The sequence below is a fragment of the Tamandua tetradactyla genome, chromosome 18, assembly GCF_023851605.1.
Source record: "Tamandua tetradactyla isolate mTamTet1 chromosome 18, mTamTet1.pri, whole genome shotgun sequence".
Lineage (NCBI taxonomy): Eukaryota > Metazoa > Chordata > Mammalia > Pilosa > Myrmecophagidae > Tamandua > Tamandua tetradactyla.
Window position 1 is genome coordinate 24,849,681 of NC_135344.1, and position 27,808 is coordinate 24,877,488.

General features: G+C 46.6%; 1 protein-coding gene across 1 annotated transcript in view; it reads right to left on the minus strand.

Annotated features, from left to right (window-relative positions):
* ONECUT2 (one cut homeobox 2) overlaps window positions 1-25,305 on the minus strand; it is a 64,756-nt gene extending 39,451 nt beyond the window's left edge. Inside the window, exon 1 of the mRNA XM_077135380.1 lies at window positions 24,080-25,305. Within this exon, the coding sequence (XP_076991495.1) occupies window positions 24,080-25,304 (1,225 nt within the window). The 5' untranslated portion in view covers window position 25,305. The remainder of the gene's footprint in view (window positions 1-24,079) is intronic.
* Window positions 25,306-27,808: the final 2,503 nt, after the last annotated feature.

The following is a 27,808-nucleotide window of genomic DNA, read 5'->3' on the forward strand; positions in this document are numbered from 1 at the left end:
TCTGTCAACCAATGAATGGATAAACAAAATGTGGTAGATATATATGATGGGATATTATTCAGCTGTAAAAAAGAATAAAGTCCTGTGCATATGAAAAGATGGATGATCCTTGAGGACAATATGTTGAATGAAATATGCTAGATCCAAAGGGACAAATATTGTATGATCTCACTGTTATGACCTAATTAAATGACAAACCTAGAACACAGGTCAGCAGGAGATAGACGGAGGTTAGAGAGTGGAGAGTTGACGAATAAATTGTACAGAATTTCTATTTAGGCTGATGGTAAAGGTTTGGAAATAAATGGTGGTGATGGTAGCATATTATTGTGAGTTAATCAGCAGCACTGAACTGTATATATATAGGTGAATGTAGTTAAAAAACAAAACTTTAGGATGTATATATGATTAGAGTAAAAATTAAAAGATAAAACATAGGACTGTAAAGCACAGTGAACCCTATATTAGACAATGGATTATAGGTAATAGTATGTATAACTACAAGAATGTTCTTTTATTAGTGTACGATACTAATAAAAGGTGGTATTAATAGGGTGGTAAATAGGGGAAAACCTAATGTAAATAATGGACGATAGAACTATTTTATTAATCTTTCATCAATTGTAACAAAGGTATCTGTTTAAAAAAAAAGTACCAGGTATTTTTTAAAAGCGCTATCATTAATAGTAGCACATGTTCCAAACCAATGCAAGGTGTTGGTAGTGGGGTGCTGTAAGGGAATCCTGCATTTATTTCTTATTGCTTTGTAAACTCACAACATCTCTGATAAAAAAAATTCTATCAGAAAAAAGAAAAAGACAAATTAGCAGAAAAGTGGGCAAAGGATATGAACCAGACATTTACAGAAAAGGAAATATGTATGCTCACTAATGACAGGAATATCTTCAGTCTCACTAGAAACCATGAAAATATAAATGAAAACCACCACAAAATGCCATTTTTTTACCCATCTAATATGCAAATAAAAAGTAAGGATGGATAAGATATTAACTGTTGGCAAGTGTAGGAGAGATAGTTACTTTCCCATGTTGCTGATGGGAGCCACTTTGCAGGGCAATTTGGCAACACTGATCCAAATGGAAATGCGGGCATTCCATCAGCCAGCACTCTGCTTCTGACCCGAAGGACACACTCGTTCGTGCTCATACCCAAGGGGCATGTATAAGGATGCTCTCTCAACACCGCTTTTAACGACAAAAAAGGGTAAACAACACACTTGTCCATCAATACAGTAATGGCTAAATGAATGAGAATCCCCCACACTATGGGATACTATGCAGCAGATCCGAGGGCATCTTAACTATTTGGAGAAGTTGGCTAGACATACTATGGTGTAAAAGACGTGAGCTCCAAAAAGACACATGCTGTGTGATACCACTTATGTTAAAACAAATCAAAATAAATAAATGCATTGGAAGCACCAGAACTGGCACATACCACTGTAGCCAAAACAGTGGTTAAAGGAGGTAAGCAAAGAGGACTTTATCTTTTTTTTTTTTTTTACATGGGCAGGCACCGGGAATCGAACCCGGGTCCTTGGGCATGGCAGGCAAGCACTCTTACCTGCTGAGCCACCGTGGCCCACCCATAGAGGACTTTATCTTGATTATTATGTTCTGACTTTACAAGGCGAATGCTTTAATACATTACTTAAGTGATTAAAAAATAATTCTAAGAAAAGCAAATTAGAGTATCTTAGAGTTTTTGCTTTTCTATATTTTCTATTTTCCAATTGTTTCAATTGAGCAGGCACTACAATATAAATGGAAAATAAATTTTTAATTAAAAGAATTGGACACCAGAGCTCTGAGAGAGAACTGGGCTTCCAAAGTCTAGTGCAGTTCCTGGCCCCACATGTGCTGCAACTGAAGAAAATTCCCTTTCCTTGCTGTCTCCTATATACAAGTTCTTAGGGCAGATCTCTCTTGGCACAGTACTGCCCTTACCCCCAACTCCAGAAGAGGTTAAAGGGGTGGTCACTTTAACCCATCATGAAGCTACCTCCCCCCTCACTTCCTTCCTTACCCTCTGCTGCCCTGGCCCCCTCCTGACGTCCTCCCTGCAGGCTCCCTCCTCTCCCAGCACATAGAGAGCAGGACTGAGGGGGCAGCGGTAACCAGACCCCCATCAGAGCTGCCGAGATGTGCCTGTGGATCAGAACTGATGGCATTAAGCAGTCACTCAGGGAACACAGCTGCAATCATTCCTTGGATGAATTCTCCAAAGATGACCACGTGTAGAACACCAGGACAGGGGAAGGCAATGAATCACAAAGTGAATTAACTTGAAGCTGTTCTAATTAGTATTAGAATTTTTCATGAAAACATTAATGAATATGAAATAATGTGGCCATGAAACCACCAAGACAATTAATGCTTGGGAGTAATTTGAGGTCAGGAAAGGCTTCTAAGGGACTGTTTAAATAGACTTGCATGTTTAGGATTAAGAGGCCCATGGCTTCAGAATCTTATATTAGCAAGTAAGTTGCTACTTCAGGAAAAGCAACAGTGGGGTGTCTGGGGGGTTTTCTTTTTTTGTTTTCTGGTTAAGGTCCCTGGGTTTGGAAAAAGAAGAGGATGGTGTGAACCAAACAGGAGCCCTGTGGTAAATGAGTTGAGAGCCCAGGTGAATGTACATTCAAGGGGCTTGGGAGACGTGATAAAGGGGTAGAGCCCAGACAAACAGAAAGTAGAAGAGATGGTCAAGAGGGTTCTGTTCTTCTCAGCACTGTTAGCCTCATAACTGCCTGAGGGTCTAAGAAAATGACTTTCTGATAAGTCCCCCAACCTGCGATCACCAAGGAAACTGTAGATGAGGTGAACCTAGTTGGCTAGCAGTAATTTTTACAGATGAAATTCTATCAGATGTAGAAATTTGTGCTCAACATATACCACACTTCCACCAGTGGAAATGACATGTAATTTATGCCAAGGAATAGATGTCTCTAGGCATAACTAGGTTTTCATTTACAATACTGAGGAAATAAGAGGTAAATGTGCCAGATACAGCGCTAGGCACTTTGGGTTATCTCACTTCATCAGCACACCAACTAGACAGTGTTGGCACCAACCTTCTCCTCACCCTACAGAGAAGAGAACAGAGGGTCTTCCAAGATTAATAACTTGCCTAAGGTCTCATAGCTAATCCATGGTGGAGGTGGGAAGCAGACTACCTTTGTCTGACTTTAAAGCTCATGTTTTTACCTACTGTGACACATAATACTCTTAATATATAACAACTATGGGAAAACTGGTTACTTAGGCCAAATCTCCTGTAGATATATAGAGAAGTTACAAAAGATAATATTACTCAATTAATAATTATAGCAGGTAAAGTATCAAGTGCTCGCTCTACTGGATATTCTAAGTATCAATATGCATAAGGTCATCCAAGCCTCACAATTACCTTACGATGTATCTACTATTACTTGAGGCATAGAGATAAGCATGATAAACCTTGAAGACCTTGACAGACCTTGAAGAGTCCAATGAATTCTGAAATGCTCAAAGGCGAATTAACAGTGGCAAAAAGCAGTTCTGTCAGGCTATATTTTTAAATATTAGAGCTGTGCTTATGGGATACCAAATCTTCAAATACAGCTCTATCACCACAGGTTCCCTTCCCATTTGAATATGATGGAATGGCTGCCTCAGAGTTCCAGGATAAAATTTTTTTTTTCTTGTTCAGAGGAGCAAGATGGGTGGGCTGAGAGATAAGATCTTGCTCCTGTGTCTTGCTTGCAAAGAGGGAAAACACTAGAACTTACACCTCTTTCACTGGGGAATGACTCCCATTTGCTTTCAAACCCAACCTGGAATTCAACCCTTTGGCTACGTAAATAAAAATTCTGTGTGCCCCCAAAGGAAGCTAGCTGCCTGAGCCAGACAGTCTGCTTGTAAATAGGAGTCCCAGGACTCCAGCTAATCCATGAAAGGAGTTACAAATTTTGTTCACAATGCTCAGTATTTGAATAAGTATGCCTTCAAGCTGCAGGCATTAAACGCAAGGACTTTTTGAAATTACAGAGTAAACAAGGTCAGAAACTAGGGACAGCTTTTTATGAATAACAGGAGACCACATTTGCCTACTGAGGGTGTCATTTCTTTGCCTTCATGGAAGTGTAAGCAGCGTGTTTGATTCATAGGAAGCCATTTCATAAGTATGCAGAGCAAATCCAGATAAACAATATTATCTACCCAATGGAACTCAAAAATATTTCTCAATTTAATTTTAAACAGACTTCAATGTGAAGGAAATTTAATTATGTAAGTAATATGGAATACAATGAAATGTCCATCAAAATTGCTTCCAAAGATTTAAAATGCTTTCCTTTTCAGACAATGTAGTTAGAACCGCTAAGGTATCTATGTTAGTACAATCTCATGAAAACGGGGGCTCAGAAATCAATGTGATCACCTCTCTGAGTTAAGTATACACAAATGAGAGCAACTGAGATCCATAACTATCAGCTCAACCAGACCTCTGTGTATCAAACCGTTAGTTGACAAGGTAAAGAAAAAGGAAGGTGCAAATAAACACATTATCTGGGGGGCATACTCATTAATGGAAGGCAGTCCTTATCTGCATTAAGTAGCAAGACAAAACCATCAAGTATTTTTAACTGCTTATGACTAAAAAACAATAAAAAACCCACCAAAATCCATAGACATTATTAGTGTCACAAATGAATAAATCTTTTGATCTTTCTGATATCAACTCCAAAGTGCTTCTATATACATTGGCAAATGCTAAGTAAAATATTTGTGTTGTTTGGATTTCGTAGACACAGAGTAACCAGGATCTAAGTTGGATGGCTTAACTTCTGTATGCAAAAGATTTGGATATTTGTTCCTCAGATATCTGGTAATTATTTCAGTGAAAAAAAAATAGGAAAGTTGAAAATGAAGCCTTATTTTAGAATACACGTCGAGCTACATGCAGTCATCTGGTGGAGCAGGTTATGTCTCCCTGTGGGACACTAGAGCTGGGCATCTTTGATGATCATTTAGCAGTCTGCATTTTTGAGTGCCAACTTTGTGTTAGCCACTGTGCTAGGTGCAAAGGGAAGATGGAGAGAGAAGCTCAGGATCCCTGCCTGCCACAATCTCATAGAAGAGATCAGGCATATCTACCAGATAATCATAGTACAAAGAAGCTTGGCTCCTCTTAAGCTGGACATGGGTTTGTTACTTGGGAATGTGAAACACTTCCATATTTATCTTCTGTTTGTTACGAAAGTTAGTCCTACCCTCTTCATACTTTGGATGTCTCTATATCACCATAAGAATGGCTTCTTGTAAGAATAAATGAGCTAAAATATGTGGCATGAGGTTGACTGCCAAAGGAAAAAAAACGGTTCTAATTCTTTACTCTTCCTATATCCATGCTCTTTGGCATATAACCTTGTAGTGCTCTCCTACTGTGACTCTGGCTTAGGTATGTGACTTGCTTTCACCAATGGGATGTTACAGAATATGTTTCTGCTTGTGTTCTTTATCTCTGCTGTCATCATGAGATGGGCACAGCCTGGTTAGCCTGGTAGTCCCAGGAGAGGATGGGAAACATGTACAGCAGACTACACTCAGACACATGACCAAGCCAGCTGAATCAAAGATGCATAGACAACCCATGAGACATGTGAAAAATTGTTGAATATTGTTGAATGGCATGAGTTTTTGGGGTGTTTCATTACTCAGCATCATTGTAGCAATAGGTAACTGACATATGGCACACACAGATGTTGAATAAAATCTATACATTATTTCCTTTCTCTCCTCCCTCCTCCCCCAACATTCAAAGCCATCTTATCTCTCAGATCATCACTCTCAACAAGAGATTCATATTACTCCCATTTTATAAATGAAGAAACTGAGACTCAGAGAGTTTGGGATTTTAAAGCCAAGAAATGGTGGAGTTAGAATCAATATCCAAGTCTGGCTCCAAAGCCACAGACCATTCATCCACCCTGCTGTTCTGCAGCTACCAGTGCTTCTGAAAGATCAGCTCTGAGAGAGAGGAGAAAGGAGGGCTTGTTGCCTCTAATCGCTTCAGAGGGAGGGATTTGGGATATAGAGACACTGTCCTCAGGACCTGGTGTAGACTCCCTCTCTTCTTAGCTTGGGGCTCCTCCCCCTGTCTCAGATAGGGTGTCCATGTCCTAGGGATTTCTGGAGCTCTAAGGAGAAAGAACACTTCAGTTCCTGAGCTGGTGTAGCTTATGGTAGAAAAGCCCATTGATCTCTGCTATGGTTTTTATTTTCCTTCCTCTCCAATCCAATCACCAACTTCTTCTCCACCCCACCCTTTTAATTGACTTTCCAGAATCTGCCTATATCCGAGGCTGTATATGGAGAACTGGTCAGGAAAGGGTTACCCAGCAGTACAGACAATTCTTCATGATACCACCTGAGTCCTCTGCGAGGATGGCAGAGTTACAAGGCAGACCAGAATACTGAAAAGGAGCATGTGTGGCCTCTGGTGCCAGCCATATCTGAGCTGTTGTACCCCTACCAGAGAAGGGGGCTTATGAAATTCCCTAGCTGGGGCTCTGAAGCCCTTCCAAGAGGCCTTCCAGTCTGCCCAGCCCTGTCTCTGGCTTAGGTTAAAGGAAACCTGGTTTGGCTATCTGTAAGGCACACAAATGAGTCACTTAAGTCAGTCACTTCCCCTGAATACCTAATTATCATGCAGCACCGCAATACACTCAATAAAAACCATCGGAAGAAAAAAGAAGTCCTGACTGTTTTAACACTAAATTCTGTTCATATATGCTTGGTCTTCCCAACTTGTTACTCATGTAACGTGAATGCCAAAACATAACTGGAAAAGATAAAATATCATAAGTCAATATATAATTTCCATATAAGTATAGAAATAAATATATTGGTCTCACTTTCTCCCTAAAGCTGCAATACTACTAAAATTTGTTCTCATTCGACCCCAAATGGATATTGTTAAAGCAAATGAGGATTTACTTTCACAAATCTTGAAAATCCAGTAAAGTCAATGGATAAAAGCTAATTAATATTTTTCCACTCTCAACTTATTTCAGTGGTATTTAGGCAGAACTATGTACATTCTGAACATTTCTGAACTAGTGGGACTCAAAGATCTCAAACTTTACGTATGTATTTGTTTGCCAAAAGATAAGGAAATAAGAAGGGAAGAAGAGGATAAATTTTTTAAAAATGTTGACGTTTGACTTTTTTCTTTACAGCAAATATAAGTAACAGTTTAAAAATTTGCTTATAGCAAGTAAGGGCTATTTACATGCAAATTTTAGTTTACTGATAATTAAGATGACTTAAAAGAGGGAACCAGTCCCTCTGATGTGTTGGTGTGATTTCAGGCTAAACTCCTCTGAGGAGGGTCAAATTGTCTACCTTGTATGAAAGCAGAACAGCCTTTTTTATTAACCAACCTGTGGTAGTTTGGAGCTGTTATATACCTACAAACAGCCACGTTCTTTAATCCATTCTTGCAGGTACAGTCCTATCGGGGGTAAGATCTTTTGGTTAGATTGTTTCAACTGAGATGTGAACTACCCAATTCAAGATGGGTCTTAATCCTTTATTGGAGACCTTTATGAGAGAATAAAAGGCAGAGAGAGTTTAGAAAGAAATGCCCACAGACACTCAGGAAGAAAGCCACTGGAATCAGAAGCTGAATCCCAGAGTGAAGGAACAGCAGATGCCACCATGTGCCTTCCCATGTGAGAGAGGAACCCTGAATGCCAGCAGTCTTTCCTTAAAGAAGGTATCTCCCTGTTGATGCCTTAATTTGGACACTTACATGGCCTTAGCACTGTAAATTTGTAAACTAATGAATCCCCATTGCAAAAACCAACCTGTTTCTGGTATATTGCATTCCAGCAGCTTTCGCAAACTAAAATACAAGCCATTATGAGCACTGTTTTTTCCATATTAAGTTATATTTTGTTTCAGTTTAACATAGAAATCAATTTTTGGTTATATAAGCAAATACTATTGTCAATTACCAAATATTTCTAGAAAAGAATATCCCTTTTTAAAGAGGAGAGACTAGAAACTAGTATCAGATATAAAAAAACACAAAAAACTGATTCTCCCTGAAGTGATAGAAATTAGGGGATTCTAGAATATTAACCAGAAGTCAATCAAATGACTCATTTGGGGAAAAAAAAGTCTATTTTGGGTTTAGCCATGGAGGCACAAGGAGTATGCAAAATGTTATTTCCCTTCTAAGACCATAGGAAAGGAAAACAAGGAAAGATTTAGAGAGCAATGAAAAACCAGAGCTAAGAAGCTGTTATATAGTTTGGTACAGATGATTACAACCAGAGTTCAGGAAAGGAAGAGAATGGGCTAGAACTGCCTAGGAAGATTTCAGAGAAGGAGGGTCTAATGTGGCCATGAAGGACAAAGAGGACTTAGAGAGAGAAAGATAAAGCATTTCAGGCAGAGGGAACAGAGAATGCAAAGACACAGATGTGACAAAGATGACAATGGAAATGAAGGAGCAAGAAGAATGGCCTGCCTGGAGGGGGTTACCCAAGGGACTAGAGCCAGCTGGTAAATGGGTCCCTGTTTTAGGGTCTGGTATTCCTCATTTCACATTTCTTGCCTCTTCGGTGATAATTTGAAACTTTGGATGAGACTTAGCTCCACTTCAAGATTCCCTTTAAAATTCATACGTAACTATAGTATCTTGGCCTTGGAAGAAAATGACATTATGAGAACTTGATATTGTGAAATATGAAATTCTGCTTCTTAATGATACACATTTTTCAAATATCATTGACTAATATGATGGGAAGAAACAGTGTCATATTAAAATCATTTATAAATTCATTCACAAACATTTATCGGTTGCCTACTGTATGCTAGAATCCAACCTCCACTCTCATGGAATTTACAATCTAATAGGGGGGCATGAATAAATGACACTATGTGCTAAGTGCAAGGAAGGGTAGGAGTCCAGAGAAGACTTTTTGGAGGCAAGGATGTCTAAGCCAATAAGAACTCAAGTTAATTGAGTGAGGAGAAGGAGTTTTAGGCAAAGGAATGGCATAAAATGTTGAAGAACAGGAAGAAGTACAGCATGTCTGGAGCACGGGGTGAATAGGTGGAGTGGTGTGAGATGAGGCAGGAGGTGAGCAGGTGCCTGTCCATTCATGGATCTGGACCTTCTTCCAAGGGCCCAGGTTTCCAATGAAAAGTTTAAACAAAGTGTGATGTGGTCAGATGTGCAGTCTGAAAAATCATTCTGGCTTAAGGATGGAAAATGGATGGGAGAGGGTAAGAATGGAGACAGGGAGACGAGTCAGGAGGCACTGAAGTTGTGATGGCCTTCACTGGGGCAGCAGCAGAAGGACTAGCGAGGCACAGATAGGTATTTAGGAGGTACAATCTGCTTGGCAAGAATGATTGGTGGCAAAGATGAGAAGGAAAGAGTCTGTAGTAACCTCCTAATTTCTACCTTAAGAATCTGGATTCATGGTGGTAGTGTTCAAACAGAGAGGGAATAAAAGAAGATACTCAGATTTAGTGTGGGGACAGGGTTAGAAAATAAGCTCATTTTGAAATAGACTGAGTTTGAGGGCATTTGGACAGATGCCCAGATACAGAAGCAAAATAAGGATCTGTAGCTCAGTAGATAGATTGGGTTTTGAGAGAGATCTAGAGATTCTCAGATAGATGATAACCAAAGGAATGAGATCTTCCTGAGCAGGGGTGTTGAACAGAAAAGTAAAATAGCCTAGGTCAAAACACTGAGGCAGATGGACAGAGCAAGAAGAACCCAAAAAGTAGACAGAAGTGTCCAGAATGTAAGGCATCAAAATAAGACAGTATAATGTTTCAGAAGTCAAAAGAAGACGTAAGAGGAGGGGGTGGTCATCAGTTTGTCAGATGCTGCTGAGAGATCAGGTAAAATAAGAACTGAGATATGTCCATTTGATTTAAGCACAGAAACTGACACTTTTGCTCTCTTTGCAAGAGCAGCTTTGGCAAACAGGGATGGCTGGGACCAGAAGGCAATGGGCTGAGATCGATGGGAGAGGTAAGAAACAGACTCTGAGTTATGGCAACACTTACCAGGTGTAAAGGCAGGTAAAAGATAATGCTAGACAGGGGTTGGGGTTGCATTTTTTAAAAGATAGGAGAGACTGGAGCACAAAAATGCCAATGGGAGGAAGCCAGTGGAGAAGAAAAGGTTAGAATACGGGAGAGGATGGGATCTTGAGAACACAGGGGAGTCAGGGGTCCAAAACAAGGCTGAGGATTCGTACATCAACAGGAAGACTGTCTCTGCCTTTTTAGAAAGAGGAGAGATAGTACAGGAAGGGTTAGATACTGAGAATGCCCTTTTCCATAAAGAATTCACTCATGCCTTGAACATGAACTTAAGTGAACTCTGGTATACACATTAGGAGATGATTGCATCCAAAAATTTTTTTTCTAAAGTGCTTAGGTTTGGGAATCTGTGGCACTGAATCAGAAAAGCATCAAGTGATTTTATTCCACATGCTTTTTAGTATTTGGAGTTGAAGAAAACTACAGAAAATGCCCTGTTGACCTGGTAGCCCTGTCAAAATATTTTTTTAAAGCATGCCAGAAATGAAAGGACAAATATTATAATGCCTCACTAATATGGACTAACTAAATTGTGCAAACCCTGAGAATTGAATTCAAGAGGATAGATTATCAAGTGAAGGCTTTTTGTAAAGGCCCTAGATTGTAAGCTCTTACAGCAGTTACATCTGCTCCGGAGTTGTAACTGTTTTTTCTAAATTCCGAGTGAGATATTGAGCTCTTTGTGTATAATCTGGTCATTCCATGGAACTTTGGGTATTTGTGTGACACCTGAGACTCAGAACTAGAGTTCTGCGGCTTTGAAAGTCAGCATTACCCCATATAGCAACTGTTAAAAATACCAAAAAAGTGATCTGACTTCAATTAGACATATGAATGTGACTGATGTAAGTAGGACTAAGGTAAATTAGACTAAAGAATAAAGGATGATATTGACTATATTTTTAAACTTCAACTTCTGTGTGAGACCAAAGGAAGAGATGTTTATTTGGTGCAATATTCATGTTTTCATTAAACATTGTCTAATTTAACTTGTATGGTCAGCTTATTCAAATACCATAATTACATCGAACCATCAATAGGGGGTGAGACTCTGTTAGTTTGTACAGGTTGGTGTGATACCACAATACATCCCAGAGTAAGTGGGGCAGAAGATTAAAAAGTATTTACAAAGTCCCCTTGGGGGACTGGGGAAAAAGGTGGAAATATTAAACTTCCCCACCTGGGGAAGACCTGATATTCTTGTGAACACTGGGGACTGCCAATTTGATAGGATAGGCCCTTGATCTTGTGGCTTGCCCTTATAAAATGTATTCCTGCAAAGGAGAAGCTAAGCCTACTTTTGTTTATGCCTAAGACTCACCCCCAGAGAACCTCTTTAGTTTCTCAGATGTGGCCTCTCTCTCTAAGCCAACTTCACAGGTGAACTCATTGCCCTCCCCCCTACATGGGACATGAATCCCAGGGGTATAAATCTCCCTGACAATGTAGGACGTGACTCCCAGATATGAAACTGGCCCTGACATTGTGGGATTGAGAATGCCTTCTTGACCAAAGGGGGAAGATAAATGAAATAAAGTTTCAGTGGCTCATAAATTTCAAATAGAGTTGAAAGGTCTTTCTGGAGGCTATTCTTATGCAACATATAGATATCCTTTTTCAGTTTTTGGTGTATTGGAGTAGCTAGAGGGAAATACCCGAAATTGCTGAACTATAATCCAATAGCCTTGATTTTTGAAGATTTAATAACTATAGAGCTTTTAAGGTGTGAACGTGTGAGTGTGAAAACCTTGTGACTGACACTTCTTTATTGGTGTATGGACAGATAAGTAAGAAAAAGAAGACAAAATAATAAATGGGGGATGGGTGTATGGGATGTTTGGAGTGTTCATTTCTACTTTTATTTTTATTCTTATTTTTGTTGTTTTTGGAGTACTAAAAATGTTCAAAAATCTATTGTAATGATGAATGCACAGCTTTATGATGATACTGTGAACCACTGATTTTATACTTTGGATGATTATATCTCAATAAAAAAAATCATTGAAGAGAGCAAAGCAAAAACAAAAAACCCACATTGAGTCCACTGAAAAGGAAATGCATTCAGTACAAACCCTTGCAAAACATACTGCCTTATTTTAATAAGATGCAGTGATGCAAATAAAATAGATCTTTTTTAAAAAGGTTGTGCTTACTATCAAATCCATGTTTTCCTAGAAAAGGTTTTGATAGTGAAACCCAACAACGACTAAGACAGGCACGTCTGCAAATTCATATATTACACAGCTTGAAGAAACTGCCTTAATCAGTGCTTATTGAAGATTTAAAGCCAATTCTTAGATCTAATTCAGACATGTTCCTGCCAATTTTTAGAGCAAAAATTTAGGTATTTAGACACAGAACATTATCTTTCTCAACACTGAGTTCAAATGCTGTACCAGAGTTGTTTTGCTTTGGACTGGATTTTCCCCTCTTATACAAGAGTCACTTGGAATCTAAAGATGAATTGTCACAGAGAAGAAAATCTCATTTATCATTCTCTTGACCTTCTTTCAATGGGGGCACACTTGTCTGTCCCTAGACTCCACCTTCCTGAGAACCACTTTAGTAATGCACTGGGCCTGAACTTAAGTTTCTTGAAATAAAGCAAAAGTTTTACACTTTAATTAGCTTCAGGAAGTCAAGGGCCATTTCGCTAGAAACCCAAGGAGATGTGTAAGGCCCAGTCATTGACCGAAGGATCCACCTGCCTCTTTTCACTGGACTAAAAACAGAAACAGAGCAGGACAACTGACTGAAAAAGGCCAGAGTCACGGGTCATCACCTAAAGTCAGCTCTCGCCCCTGCTGGGGCCAGATGACTTCATGTGTGGCCTGGAGGAAGCCCTTGAATGTCCCTTTGTGGGGGTCCAGGGTGGAGCTGCAGCAGTGGCAAGGTTCTTCTGGAAGAGACCCCCATCACTGATGACCCTCAAGAAATCAAACCTGGTTTTCTAGATTCATCAGAGGCATTGATGTCCCATAGTTGGCACACCCTGTGACATTACTGCTGATGGTAATGTGAAAAGACTGTTTTCAAAACTCAGAGGCGTGCGGGGCTGGGGTGGGGTAGGAGAAGCTGAAGCATCCATTTGTGTACATGTTTGGAGGGAAACCAGCTGGTAAAACTTGAAAGAAAATCCTAAATCTGGAATCTCGTGTTGACAGCAGTAGTCAGTGTCACCAGAAGGCAGTAACGTCCAGAAAAATAGTACAGTCCCTCTGCCCCCAACAGAGGTAATGTCCTTCCTTCTCGGAAGGAAGGGGTCGCGTTTAGCACCGTTTGTCCTCTCATCCTCACGCTGCCTCCTCTCCCTTTATTACCTCTGACCTCACATGGAGAACCGAAGAAGCCACCCGGCTTAGAGGAAAATCTGAGACCCTGCTCTGTCTGCGGCGCCAGAGCTGCTGGTCAGGGTCCTGCCGGGATTTAGCCCCAGTAGAATGCCCATCTGTCCTCTCGGGGTTGAGAGGGAAACTCGCTCAGACCGCAGCCCTGCCTGGCGCGCCGGCTCGCCGGCTCGCGGGCCGCTCCTTAGCGCTGTTCATGGTGCTGAAGCCCGCGCCGGGCCTCGGAGGCAGCGACCCATGCACAGGTGTTCGAGCCGCCGGGGGCTGGGGCTAGAATCGATGTGAGGCGAATCTGGAAACAGCTGCCGCCCGCAGAGTCACAGCCAGCTCCGGCTCCAAGCCTGGCTCCAATTCTAGCACACTGGCTCACTTCCTTGCAATTGCAAAACGGCTGGTTCACTTTTTCTCTTCCCAGGGGATTTCACAGAGCCCACAGCTGGCTTGCTGATTTGGCATATCTCTTTCCCGATGTCCTCCCTGCCGGTCCGAATTCTCTTCTACTCCCTCTCCTTTGTACACTATTTTATCTTTGCACAGCACCTTAAAGTTTGGCACAGTCCTCACTGACACCATCAACTGAGCCATTTGTCTCACACACATAACCGTTTCTCTCTCCCACGGATTTCTTTTTTCTTTCTTTGCCCCTCTTCCCCCAAGAACTTTCCAATTAAGCAAGAGATTATTCAATGTTCGGGGTGGGCAAATCTCACCCATCACCGAACTGGTGATTTCTCCTTGGTAACGAATTAGAAGAGGCAAAGGCTAGAGCTCCTAAGACCAGGGGCAAAAAAAAAGCCCTTTAAGGAATTTCTAGGAAAATAATGTTTCCATGGGGTAGGCAGAGGATGGGAATGAGGCGGAGATTCTAAGAAGCAAGTGAAGAAAGGGGCTTGGCCTTGGAGGTGCGGTTAAAAGACTCCCAGCAGGTGGCGCCCTGGCGCGAAGCCATAACCATCCTGGACTTCTCAGCCAAATAAAGCCCCAGCCATGTTTGCAGGTTCCTCTTGGTTCGAGCACTTATCCAGACTATATCCCTGCTAAAAGCACCGTCTGCACAATCCTATTTACTGTAATGCACAGTGATGAAGGGAACAAATAGAAAAAAGAGAGGGTCAGTGGGAGGATTTTTCTCCTCTTCTGATTGATGATGCTCAAATCAAAATTGTTTAATAATCAATAACATGATTCAGCAATCGGGAAATGTAAACAAGTTGTGCAACTGCTTGCTTTGGTCAAAGAGGGAGGCCCACAGGACCGGGCCAAGCCCGGGGAGGGCAGTGCCAGCAGGATGCCCCCTCCACCTTCCCCCCCACTGGGGCAGAGCTGGCTGCACCTATAGGCTGACTGGCGTGACCTTTGGCTTTTGCAGCACACACGCAGTTGGGCCGGGGTTAATGGCACTTTGCAGGGAGCTCCAATTGAGTAAACAAGAATGCTTTGCCCTGTTCTAATGGAGCACATTATTCTGAGGCCTAAGTCTTCACCCAGGCCCTGCAGCTGCTCTGCAGGTCAGTGCTACCAATAAAGCAATTAGCCAATGAGAAAACTCTTCTTCCCTGAGGGGGAAGTGAGGGTTTTGTTGCAGTTGCTGTGCTTTGCTTTGGATTTTTAAACAGGCAATCCAAGTTGATCTGAGCCTCTTACATCAGACTCTGGGATGAGAGCAGTGAAATTATGTGTTTGCTGAGTGTGATATTTTAAGGGACTGGACTCTTGTTCGACACAGCCCTGGAGAGCTCACTGCTTCCTCTTCAATTAACCTGAACCATAGCTGAACTCTGCCCTTTGAACTCACTCAGCAGATAAACACATTAGCTCACCTAAGGAATCATTAATATTTTTCAATCACATAAAACAAACATGAATGTCTGAAAATAACCCAAGAGATAGCCAGTTAGAAATAGCTCATGTACCATGTTGAGAAGAAAATCATGAAAATGGATGCTATTTACACAGCAAAAAAAAGGTCAGGGAAGAAATGAAATGGATTGTGCCAACACTTCTGGAGACAAAGGAGACTTTCATTTTCATATCTGCAAGCAAGAGGGAGGGTGAACAATATTTAGCAATTCCTATTCCATCTACACTGCTCTGTAAGAAAAGTTTTACCTTACTCTTGGACTAGTTGCTACCCACTTCCATCAGAACACAATTTTAAGCCCGTTCTCTTCCGAAGTGTCTTTAGTGTCCATGCTCATATACAGAGTCCAAAATACTGCATTCCTGGGAATAATTCTATTCATGATTTGCTACAAATGAACCAGAATCATTATTGTGTAAGTATCACTACTTTTGCATAAACCAGCCTGAACGAACCAAGCTAGTGGCTTGACTGAAATAATTGTACAGTAGAAAATGATGCCACCAAGTCATTGCTAATCTATGCATATAAACAAATTTTCATTTGTGAAAAAAAAGGGATGCTAAATGCATTTATTTTGACTTCATGCCTGCATGTCATCTTAGAATGAGAAAAACATCCCCAACTGAAACATTACACATTTCAGTTTGCTTTAATGTCACTTCCCACAATTTTGCCTCCTGACCCCTCCCCTCCCACCCACTTTTCATTTTTGTTTGGCTTGGAGAGTGTGGGCTTAATGCCCAGGTGTCCTAGATGAGAACACTTAAAGGAATATCACAACCACGAAGGGTAAATCTATTGAATGAGGGTCTTTAACTATGTGGTTTCCTTAAAGGGAAAGGTTGGATCAATAGGATCAATATGAAAGGTTTCCCTGGCCCTGCATAAAAGGGTAAGGGCTTCTCTTTTCACTGGTTTAACTTTACTCTCTGACAAATGCAAATCAATGGATCTGTGTTTACAACAGATTCCCTAACAGACTCAGCCTGGGCAAAGCAGGGAGCCTGGCCCTGGCAATGGGGAGTCCAAGCTTGCTCCAGGGGGGATGCTCTAGGGTAGAGCTACAAACTCAAAGCCCTGGCCATGGAGTAGGGGACTAGCTGGCAATGGTTACCAAGCATCCTCAAAGAAGGGGCTTGCTGTTCACCTGGATCAGGCTGGAACTCAAATTGCTGCCACTGCTTGTGGCTTCTCCAAAAAGGATAGAAAAATGAAATACCAAACAGTTCCTTCCATGGACGTCTCAACACAACATCAATATGAAGCCCACATTCCTGGGGTCTGGTCAGTCAACTTGGTTTCCCACCAGTGTTTTCAGTCCTGAGGAAACTGTAGTGAAATTCTACAGTTGGAGCATCTTGAAAACTAGGAACACACTTTCTGTCCATTCTTAGGCAGTAACTGGCTCTTCTTAGAAATGACAAGGCAAACCACTAAAACCGGGTTATTTTCCCCTTAATTTTACCTTTCCCTTTAAAAATGTGATGCTTTCCAGAGATTGCATGATTTCAAGTCAATACCAGTTACAGAGAAATTATTTTTCTTCCTGCAGGAGAAAGTATATGTATATTTGATTACACAAGCCAAAGTCCAATACTGATTAAATTTCGTTGGAGGTGTGCTTTCAACCCAAACAAAGTCTGCTTTCTACAGAAGAGTAATGGATCCACAAATGACGAGAGAGGCGCCAATGTGGAATGCAGAGCCTCCCTTCCCTCTGGGACAATTTCTGTGGGCCATTTTTTCATAACAAATGTTCCCAGCTTCTAGGAATCCTGCTCCCTAAGAGAGACTGCCTGCATCCACCTGGCCCACAACCTGCCTCCAGGCCCCACCCCTCTGCACCACATCAGGCATCAGCTGGTCTGGAATACCAATCAGCTTCGCCATCGCCTTTCTCACTGCCCCATACAAAAAGAAATCTATGGATGTTTTTTACAGTCTTTGTCTTAAGTGAGACTTGGAAATTCAAAAGCCCTTCCGAAAGGTATTGAAGTGTGTTAGGGCAAAAGACTAGGTGATCAGGGGTGATAAGGGGTCTCTCAGAGCAGCCACCCTAGGCTGGCTTTGTATCTTACAGTATAAATGACTCTTTAAGGCTTCCTCAGGGTGGACCCTCCCCACCAAGAAGAGTTATTCTCCCAGAAGAAGTGACTTCCTCCTACATCAGGAAAAATAAGGTGCCCTAAAAAAAACCAGGAGTCCACAGATGAAGTTTAAGGTCTAGGGTGCCAAATCCTGAGTGTCCTTTACCCAGGCAATAATTTCTATTTATTCCTGCCTCATTTCCTTTCCTTTGGCAAGGACCTAGAAACTCTCTCTCTCTGCTTCTCCTTTGAGGTTTTCATTCCTCCATGGATCCTCCTACATGATACCACTTTTCATGAAGACTGTTTCTGCCCAGCCCAGCCATCAGCTGTGATGAGGTGGTGGGACCCAGTACTTTCTTCCTAAGGACTCCTCAAGTCCCTTTCTCTTGTCTTCCTAGAAATTGGGGGTGGGAGGTGGGTTTCCCCATATCAGGAGGTGACCCTGCAATGAAGTATTGGTTTGCGAACAGCAGGAGAGAAAGGCTCTCCTCCTTCCTTCAGGGCTCTGGTCTGGAATTCTGGAAGCTAAAAGCACCCAGGACCTTTGTGTCCATGGGCAGACTTGGCTCAGGGGAGAAACAGAGCAGCTTCTGGGACCTTGGAGGGACACACAGAGAATCTGGGGGAATCAGTTTGCCATCTTTCCTTCTCCCACCATTCACCAGGTCCCCTGACCTATCTTGAGCTGCTAGGATGGGAGTTGGGATGAGAGTCTAGGGCCTTACCCCCCAAAGGCCCACCCATACCTCACAGAACTGCCTGTGGGACAAAAAGAAACCACCTGCTCTTGGTTTCTGCATGTGATCATCTGACCTAGCTCACTGCGTCTTTGTGGGGGGGGGGGCGGGGGGAAGGAGTAGGACACCTTTTGTCTTAAGTACCAAGGCATCAAAGAAGCCTTCTTTAAGGAAGGTCACTGGGGAGAACCAACTCTGGGGAAGATAGAAAGAAATCCCTGCTCACCCTCTGCCACACCTCATATCAGAGCATTGCAAGATTTGTTTTTCTCTCTTCCCCTTCCCCTCCCCCCCCCCCCTTCGCCCTTCCCTTCCCCATTGTTCTTGGAGAAGGAAGAAAAACAACTCCTTTCCTTCCAGACTGGGACCTTCTCTTGAAGCAAAAGCTTAGCTTTCTCCAATTGGAGGACTTATCATTTCAGAAAATCAGAACAATTTAGTTCTCATCCCACCCCCACTACTGCTCCAGTTTTCATTCTTTCCAGTAAAATTCACTTCAGTGATCTTTCTGGAAGAACAAGCCACCATTTGACAAGGGAAGTGGTTGGCAAGATGTAGCCGTGTCCTCAACAGACAAGAAGAAAGAGTAGAAGAGTTATTTTCCAGTCAATGCATCTATCTTAGAGAAAACCCTCCCTACCAGGACTGGTCCTGAGTCCCCAGCCTGGGGGAACAGAAGCAGCTTTCTCCTGCTAGTGGGAAGGGGATAGATGGATGTTCCCCAGTCCGGTTTTCTTACTTTCCTGCCCTAGCCAGGGGAAACAAGAATCTTCTCTGGTTGATCGAACTAGCCAGAGCTGAGCTGGCCATCCTAAGGGATGAAGCCCAGGCCTTTGTCAGTGGATCCGCGTCCAACTAAGGCGTCTGCGTAGAAATTCTGCGAGTGTGACTTTTGGTACCAGGGCGTGTAGGGATGGGAGGAGATCCCGCTTGAATCGTGTCCCTCTTCTCGCTTCGGGCCCATCACCTGTGGGGGTTTCTAGCCTGAAACTATAACTGGCATCTGGTTCTTTCTTCAGGGCCATTCAGCTGTATATCGCCCACACGGTCCCCTTAAATAAGACATCTCGATGGACTAATGTCTAATCAGCCCATGATCACACATAACTGTGGTGTCATACATTTGGTATTTTTTATTTTTTAGGGGGGGGCGTTGTAAGCGGCTTCAATGAAGTCATTTCCAAACTTGGGCTTGGTTGTTCTCTCATATCAAGAGAGGATGAATTTAGAAATTGTCGGAACTTTTCTGGAGGTTTTTGATGAAGGATCGACAGTGCTGGCCCTGGGGCGACAGCTGAGGACCTAACTGGGAGGGCTCAGGCGCCATCCAGCACAGTGACTAGGCGGGACTGGGCCACTCGGAGACTTGGTAGAGGAGGTGCGCGCACGCAGGGGCTGGGGGAGAGGGCAGGGAGCCCCGCGACTGGAAGGGAAAGCCTTGGAAACGGAGCCGCGCGGGGAAGGAGCTGTGGCCAGACCGAGTAAAAAAGCCCTGCGCTGGGGAAGCCGCGCAGCTGGAGCGCCGGGGAGCCGGGACGCTGGCGAGCGCTCTGCTGGGAAGGGCGCACCGTAGGGCTTACTGGAAACGCAGCGGATCAGGTTCCAGATCAATGAAATCTGGGTCCACACGTTTACATTATTGTTGCCAGCATTAATGCTCTTTTAATCTTCTAAACATTATCAGCATCGATCTCTCTCCATATACACATTTGTTTGAGAAAGTGACATAACCGCACGGTGGAAAGCCTGGAATAAAAATAAATGCGCAGCCTCTCGCGTCTAGGGCGCGCGGCGCCCGGGCCTCCTTGCGCTAGGCTTCAACCCCCTCCCTTGCGTCCCGCCTCCTCCGCCGGCTCCAACCTAATGCGTCTCAGGGAAGGTGTTTTTGAGGCACCCGGGACTTGACCATGCTAGGACAGTAGCGAGCTTTTCAGTTATTTATCCAACCAGACCATCAAGCGAAAATATCGTGTGTTCCGCGCCGGCGTAGGTAGCGCCCAGTCTCTTGGGCTCGGATTCCTAACAAAACGGCCCGGGAGAGGTGGGCTGGGCGGGAGTCACTGGCCCCAGGAGCGGCAGGAGAGGTGGGGAGACGCGGCAAAAGAGGTCTCCATCTCCGCCCCGGAGATGCTAGTCAGTCCCCGGTAGTCGGAGGACGTCTCTTTGGCGGCAGGAGGCACAAATGCGGATCGCCCCCGACAGGCCCCGCACCGGGCGTCAGGTGGCCCGGGTGATATCTTGGCGGACTGGTTACTGGCTCTCGGCCACCTGAAGAGTTCGCTTCACACTGGCTGTTGGGAGCTGCGGCGGGAACGTACGCCTGCCCGCTGCAGGGACGGGAGGCAGACCGCGTGCAGGCCGCCTGCCCGGGCGTAGTCCCGCTCACAGGAGGCGGAAACCTCCGCAGAGAACAGAGTCGGCAGCTTCGTTCTGTCCTCTGCACTCTGGAGGAACCACCTGGGCCACCAGGGCCTCGGGTTTCCTCCGCGGGAGCGCTCCTCCCGGTCTTGCCAGGGTTCTCGCAGCTGTCTCCTGTCAGTGTGCTCGGTCCTCAGGCTTCTTGGACCCAATGTCGGAGTGTTTGACTGTGCTCGAACCCGCGGGAGTTGGTCTTCACCGCCTGTTGCCCGGTTAATAATAAAAATCGTCCTCCGGGGCCGGCGGAGGACACTCCACTGGGCACGGGTGTCTATATTTCCTGCTCTCGCCATTCTTTCATATCTAAATCGTGCACATGGAATCTATTTCTTGGACATTTTCTGTTAGGGCAATTTTAGCGTCCCTAACGTCTTCTCTCTTCTCTTTTGAAATACCCCCCTCGGACTGTAGATGGGCCGAAACTGCTGCAGGGTAGAAAGCTGCAGCGACGTGGGTGGGAGAGGAGAGAAAGTACCTGTTTCTGTCGTGATGAGACGTATTTCGATAAGGATGAAGCTAGCTGGCACTAGCTCAAATCAGACGTCTTAATTCTGAGGACCTTCCAAACCCTATCTCGGCCGGATGGATCCAAAGGGGCCCAAATGAGAAAAAGAAAGGGAAACTAACAGGGCGAGAAAAGAAACCTGGTCTAGGCTCTTGGAGGCGTGGGGGTAGAACTCGGGCAGAGTGGCCCTTAGTATCTTTTGGGTTTGTTTAACCTGCGATGCGAACCGTGTGGACTCTCTGCGGGATTCGGATCGATACTCATGGCAGAGAAGGCCTGTGACTTCCTTCTCCATTTGCTCCTGTCCCTTACTACTCCTGAGCACATAATACCTACTTATCAGTCCCAGCTTCTGCGTCAGTGACTGAAGAGACTGATCTACTGACCCCAAACTGAAAAGCCTCCCGTGTAATAACCACTCAACACACTTGTAGTTGCTGATAAAATGGCCAGATAAAAAGGCTAAAGCTCTTGTCCCTTTTCAACCTGGGATAATAAAACAGACACAGATTTGAATGCTTGAGTAAAGCGGGGTCCTTGGCTGGAATTTCACATTCCTTGGAGGAGGCTTCCCGTGTCCCGCGGAGGTAACCTTAGGGCTGCTCCTTCGAAAGGCCAGACAGAAGTTTAAGGATGCTCTCTGAGGCCTGCCCCTATGATGCCCCACATGTGGGTGGTGGTGGATGCCACACTTTTATTCATCCCAGCAATGTGTGTGGGCGCCACTGTAAAAACTGATTACCCACTGGTAAGTAAAGCATTGCTTTTCAGATCGCTTCAAACCTACATAGGCAATCTGCACGTGCTTTAAAAACTCTGTCCTTTACGCGACAGGCGTGAGGGGGCGGCAGCGTTCTGGGATGGGCCAGAATAGAATAGCTTCACCCTGCCTTTAACTGTTTCCCCAAGATCAGTTGCTAATTCCTTCAGGCCCTGGTGCCCAGGAAGGCAGAAGGTGCTAGAGCCCGCCCCAGCAGGCCTTACATATTTCGGGTTCCTAAGACAAAGGGGTACTACATTGTTAGGAACTACCATTAGGCATCCAGTTTAAATTTCTCACTGGTACTCTTCAGAAACTAGGAGCAAATCAGAAAATTGCAAGAGAATAAAGAGTAAGCTAAAGGAGAAAAAAAAAACAAAACAGATTTCCAAATCCATGCTAAAGTATTTGGAGTCCACTGATGGGGGGGTGGGGGTGGGGGTGGGGGTGTAACACGACTCTTTGGGGAAAGCTGGTTTTCTTTACCTTCTCAACGGTCAGTTAATGCTGTGTGGTGTTTACTGACTGGCAATGATAATCCTCCAACAGTGGGTAAAGGAAGAAGCTGTCAAAGTAGGAAAATGTCCCCTGCCCAAGCCACGGTGAATAGGCTGCCTGTCACATCCCTCAGCCGCACTGGGCGATTACAGAGTGGAACCCAGGTTTGGCGGTGCATAGCAAGTCCCAGAGGGTGGGAGTAGGAGTCTGAGATCGACCCTTGGGAATTCACTGTACGCTGCCCGCTCAGAACAACGCGCGTTCCAATATCTGCGCCTATGCAAATCACTGTCACCACGAACTGTGCCCCTGCTCACTCGCGGATCCCAAGAGATCGCTCCAGCCCAAGAGACGCTTGCAGTAGGGTATTGTGTGTCATCCCCAGTGAGTGGCCTGGACACTTAGCCCCTTTCAGCCTACGACTCGATCTTGGGGACAGCGCAGTCGCCACGCGCGCCGCTCTGGGTCTGTGTGTACAAAAGCGCACAACTGCATGCCAGTTGCAGGCACTGCTGCGTCTTCCACTCTTGCTCCCGCACCCGCCGCCCACACTGGAGGTTTCTGTGCTCCTAGAACAATAGAGGGCTGTACCTCGCGGCTCGGCCGCTAGAGGAGGCACAAAGAGCCGAGCCGACTCCAGAACAATGTAACCCGCGCTTAGACTGGTCCCTTCCCGCGGGCGATCAGCCCTCCCTACAGCGGCGCTAGGCGCACAATCAGTGCCCGCTTAATGCAAAGGCGGAGCCTGGAGCGCCCCCCCCCCTCCCCGGCGAAGATGTATTAACTAACCTGCATCTTAATTTCTCATCACCTCTTCCTACGAGCGCCTCCCCTCTCCCGGAGCAAACCTAGGCAAATCCCAGCAAACGCTGGAAGCCGAGCTAGGGCGACCAGCAAGTGAGGCAGGACACTCTCTATTTTCTGTCTCTCCTCCCCCGTCTACCCAAAGCTGGTGAATCCAAAGCTGGTGAATGGGGCAATCCGAACACTCATCCTTGCACTCTCCCTAGGCATGGGCAGTGTCACTGAAGCTGGCCCGAGCCTACGCTTTCAGTCAAGCCGGTACAGAAAGTCCCTATGCCAGCGCGGGGAGACCGGCTCTGGGAACGTTGTTCCAGTTCCCCGCAAGGACTGGGCTGTGCCTCCTACCTATGACCAAAGAAATTTGTCTGAGGTGGTGGGCAGGAGAGCGAGAGAGACCTTTTGCCCTTCTCAACAGCAAAGGTACAGGGAGACTAGGCAACCTGGAAAAGTGAAATGCATTGTCTAAAAGAGGGTTCAAGTGCAGAGAGTTCAAGTGCAGTCCCTGTCTCTGTGAGTCCTCGAAAGAGACGGCTCATAGCGGGCACCGCTTACCCCAACCCGGCCTTCCACTATTGGAGAAGGTCGGAAAGTGAAGGCAAACATTGGCACTCCGGGTGGGGAGTGCGGGAGCGAATGAAGTGGGGTGGGGGCATTGGTCAATGAAGGCTGGGGAACGTAGAGAAAAGAAGCAAAAGAAGTAAGGAAAAGGAGAAGAAAGAAGAGGGGAGAAGACTAAAAAGAGGAAAAGAGCAAGAGAAAATGGAAGAAGAAAAGTAAAGAAATAACAAGGACAGGAAGAAGGAAGTGAGTAGGGGAGAGGAGGTGAGAATCGAGAGAAGGGCCTGGCGGAGCTACTCGCAGCCCCATCTATCCCCGGGACCCCTCTCCCCAGCAGCCTGGCCCCGGACGACCCCTAAGCTTACCTGCCAGACGTAAGGCGGACATACGCTGGAACTCGGGCTCCTGCAGCCATTTCCACATCCTGCGGAAGGTCTCCCTGCCAGATTTGAGTTTACTCCACGGTTTTGGGTTCCGGAGCAGGTCGGAGAGAGTCCCCTGAGACCGACACAGCACCCTCTGCGCGAAGATGGCTTGCGGGATGCTGTAGCGCTTCAGCTCGGCGGTGATGCGCTGGGCCACCTCTTTGGTGTTGATCTCCTCCAGCTGGCCCGACGTGGCCACCTGCGAGCCCGACGAAGACGAGGGCGGCCGCTCGCGGCTGGGTGCCAACACCGGCCCGTGGGACTGAGCGTGGCCCGGGTGGTGCAGGCCGTTGAGGTGCGACATCATGGCCGCGGGCGGGGTGCCCAGGCCGCGGGACAGGTGCTGCTCTCCGCGGGTCAGCATGGCAGTGTGGTGCGCGTCGAAGTTGGGGCTGAGCATTTTGTCGTGGCCCGGTGGCCCGTAGTTGGGCAGGCTCTGTTGCGCATTGTGGAGGCCACCCAGCCCGTTGCCCAGCGGCGTGGCGGCCAGTGGGGAAAGGCTCTGGCTCATGCCGGGCATCTCCTTGTAGGGGCTGTAGAGGTTGTTCATGGCTGGGAGCCCGCGCTCGTCTCGCATGAGGGTGAAGCTGCCGCTGACGTTGCCCGACAGGCGCTGGTGGTGGTGGTGGTGGTGGTGGTGTGGGTGGTGGTGCGGGTGCGGGTGGTGGAACTTGTCCGACACCGTGGAGATGGGTGGCAGCGGCTGGAGCGGCGTCAGCGTGGTGTAGGTGTTGCTCATGCCCATGCCGGGCGGGGACGAGTCGCAGGACATGCTCATGGCGTGGTGCAGCGGGATGGAGAGCTCGGGCCGATAGTCGCCGCCGTCCAGGATCGAGGCCATGCTGGTGACCATGGCCGAGCGCGACGCCGCCGCCGCCGCCGCTGCCGCGGTGCCCAGCTCCTGGTGCGCCGTTGGCGGCGGCGGGCCCCGCAGCGTGCCAGCGGAGCCGCGGCCCGCGTGGTGGGGGCTGGGGCTGGCCAGCAGCTCCTGCTCATGGCCCGGGCCCCCGCCGCCGCCCCCGCCGCCCCCGCCGCCGCCCCCGCCGCTGCCGCCGCCGGCCGGCCCATGCAAAGTGCCCAGACTTTCCATTGTCAGCTCCGGGTTCATGGCGCAGCCTTCTAGGTCTTTGGTGAGGCATCGATAGGCGGTGTAGGCAGCCTTCATTCAGTCCATCGGGGCCCGGGGGCGGCGGGGGCGGCGGGGGCGGCCCACGGGCTGGCCAGGCGCGCGTGGCGGGGCTCGGCGGGGGCGCGGAGCGGGCGCGGGGGTGCGTGTGTGTGAGAGGGGAGCGTGCGTGCGGGTGTGCGCCCCGGGCTGCGGGCGGCGGGCGCGCCCGGGGTGGGGGCGGGGTGCGGGCGGCCGGGGCGTGCGTGCGGGCGAGGGGAGGGGCGGGGAGGGAGGGAGGGATCACCGGGCCCTGCCGCTTGGGCCGGTGCGCTGCCTCGCCATGTCCGAGCCCGCTCCTGAACCGACGTCTTCTGTTTGGGTGAGCGGGAGCTGTCCAGAAGGGCTCTGCCGCTCGCGGGGGCAGCCAACCTACCCTCCCGGGCCCGGGGCGGGGCCGCGCCCGACGGGCGCTGCGAGCAGCCACTCTGCAGCCGCCGCTGCCTTGGGAGGCGGGTCTCCTGCGCACAACAGCCAATGGCTTAGGAGGGGGCGGGGGCCGCGCGTTTCATGTTTGGCTGACGGTTCGGAGTCTTTTTTTTCCTCCTTTGCTACTGGAATCAAACGTCAAGGAGAGGGAGGGAGGAAAAAGAGGGGGAGGACGGGGGGAATGGGGGAGCAAGAGGAGAGAGTGTGAGCGAGGGAAAGAGATTATGTTAAAGATGCCGCGCAGTCTCCTTCCTGGGCAGCTGCGATCTGGGAAAAGGGGCATCGCTTCAGTTTCCTGCGCTCACCTAAAAGGTTTTCTCCAGGCTTGTAAATCGGGAGGAAAAGACTTCGCTTGTTGCAGGTGTAAAAACAAACAGGAATTGCCTAGCAAGCCACGTCCGGAGCGTCCCGACCTGGGAGCCAGCAGTTTTTAGCCTTTTAAGATACAGGCGCTAATGTATTCTAATGAGTGGCAAATTCCCGAGACTGGGGCGTACAGAATCCACTGTCAGAGAGGAACTCCAGCGCCCTGGCCGCCTGCAAGCTGCGGCCGGCATACACCAACCCACCGGTGGCGCGAGCTGCCGTTTGCATGCAAAGTTAACACAATAACATCATTTAATTACCCGGCGAGCCCATAAATCTTCCAGTTATGAGGCTTCGGAAGGGTCCTGCTAGATTGTAAAACAAAACTAGAACTCCTGGAGCTGAGATTTCAAGGTGACCGAATACTTGCCCCATCAGTGCCTTGGAAAGGACAGGGAGATTATTGAACTGGGAGCCCAGGGTGAGGGGGAGAAGGTGGCAGGAAGGGAGCATTGCCATTGGTGCCAACAGTAAGCAAACTTCTCCCGGATGCAGGGAGTATGCAAAGCAGCCGGGACAACACCGCAGATCTGTCCCCAAACACACACACACACACACACACACACACACACACACACACACACACACACACACACACCACCTCTCGAATCCCGAGAGATAAACTCCTGCTTATGGCTGCGGGTAGGTGACACGAGCCTTGACCGACCTCTGCACATTCAAACCTTGTTTCTGAAAATATCAGTGCCTGGGTGAGCTCCAGAAAGCTCGCAAACCGCTGCTTTAAAAAATGCACCTTCGTCTGCCTTGAATTTCCGTTGTTTAGCAACCCCGAGGTTAGAGGTGGGAGTGGAGCTCGGGGAGAGAGGCGGTGGAGAGTACCGCGGCCGAGTGTGTATGTGTGTGTTTGAGGGGTGGGGGTGGGGGCGGGCGATATTGAAGACAGCCAGAGAGGCCAACACCCGGCTTTAAAAGTAACAGATTCTTCCAAAGCAGGTTGCACTCTGTTTGCCTCCGAAGATTCAAGCTAGCTGAGGTTGCGCAGATGTTGCCTTTGTTTAAAGAGACAGTAATTAAGGACAGGGAGGACATAAGTTTGAGAAGCGTGACCTATTTTCTTTTGATCAGCTGTCAAAAGAAGAGCAGGGGGTCGTCTTAAGACAACCCCCCTCCAACCACTTCCAGCTGTTAGAGAAAACTTGATAAGAAAACAAGGGCACAGCCTGGAATACTGTATGTGCCTTCTTGGCGCTGGAGAAAGGTTTAATTCATTTGAAAAACAGTTTTTAGTCTCGGTGACCTTTTACAGCTGCCCTCCTAGCTACAGAGCAAAAAATGCCCCCCACATTGTCCTGTCACATGAATCTACAGTGACATTATTCATAGATTAACTTTATTGAGCTCTGGCCAATACCATTGCCAATTGTTCTTTCAAATAGCTTCTCTGTGATATCAAAGCCGTGGTTAAGAAAATGACCTATACCTTGCTTTGCCAGACATACTTTTCTGGCTGTTCATATCTTAAATGTCACAATATGAGCCAGGTAAAGTGATACAATTTCCTGTTTCTCTGCCTTTTTCCTCACCCCCTCACCCCTTGGTTCTCTCTTATGGGATCTCTCCCTGCTCCCCATATATGAATACTGGGTACTTGGGATAATTTGAAATAGTTAATGTTCAAAATCCACACCAAGTTAAACAAAAGTTCATGAGTGCAACCTCCTGTTGGTCCAGGAGTGCTCAGTGACGGA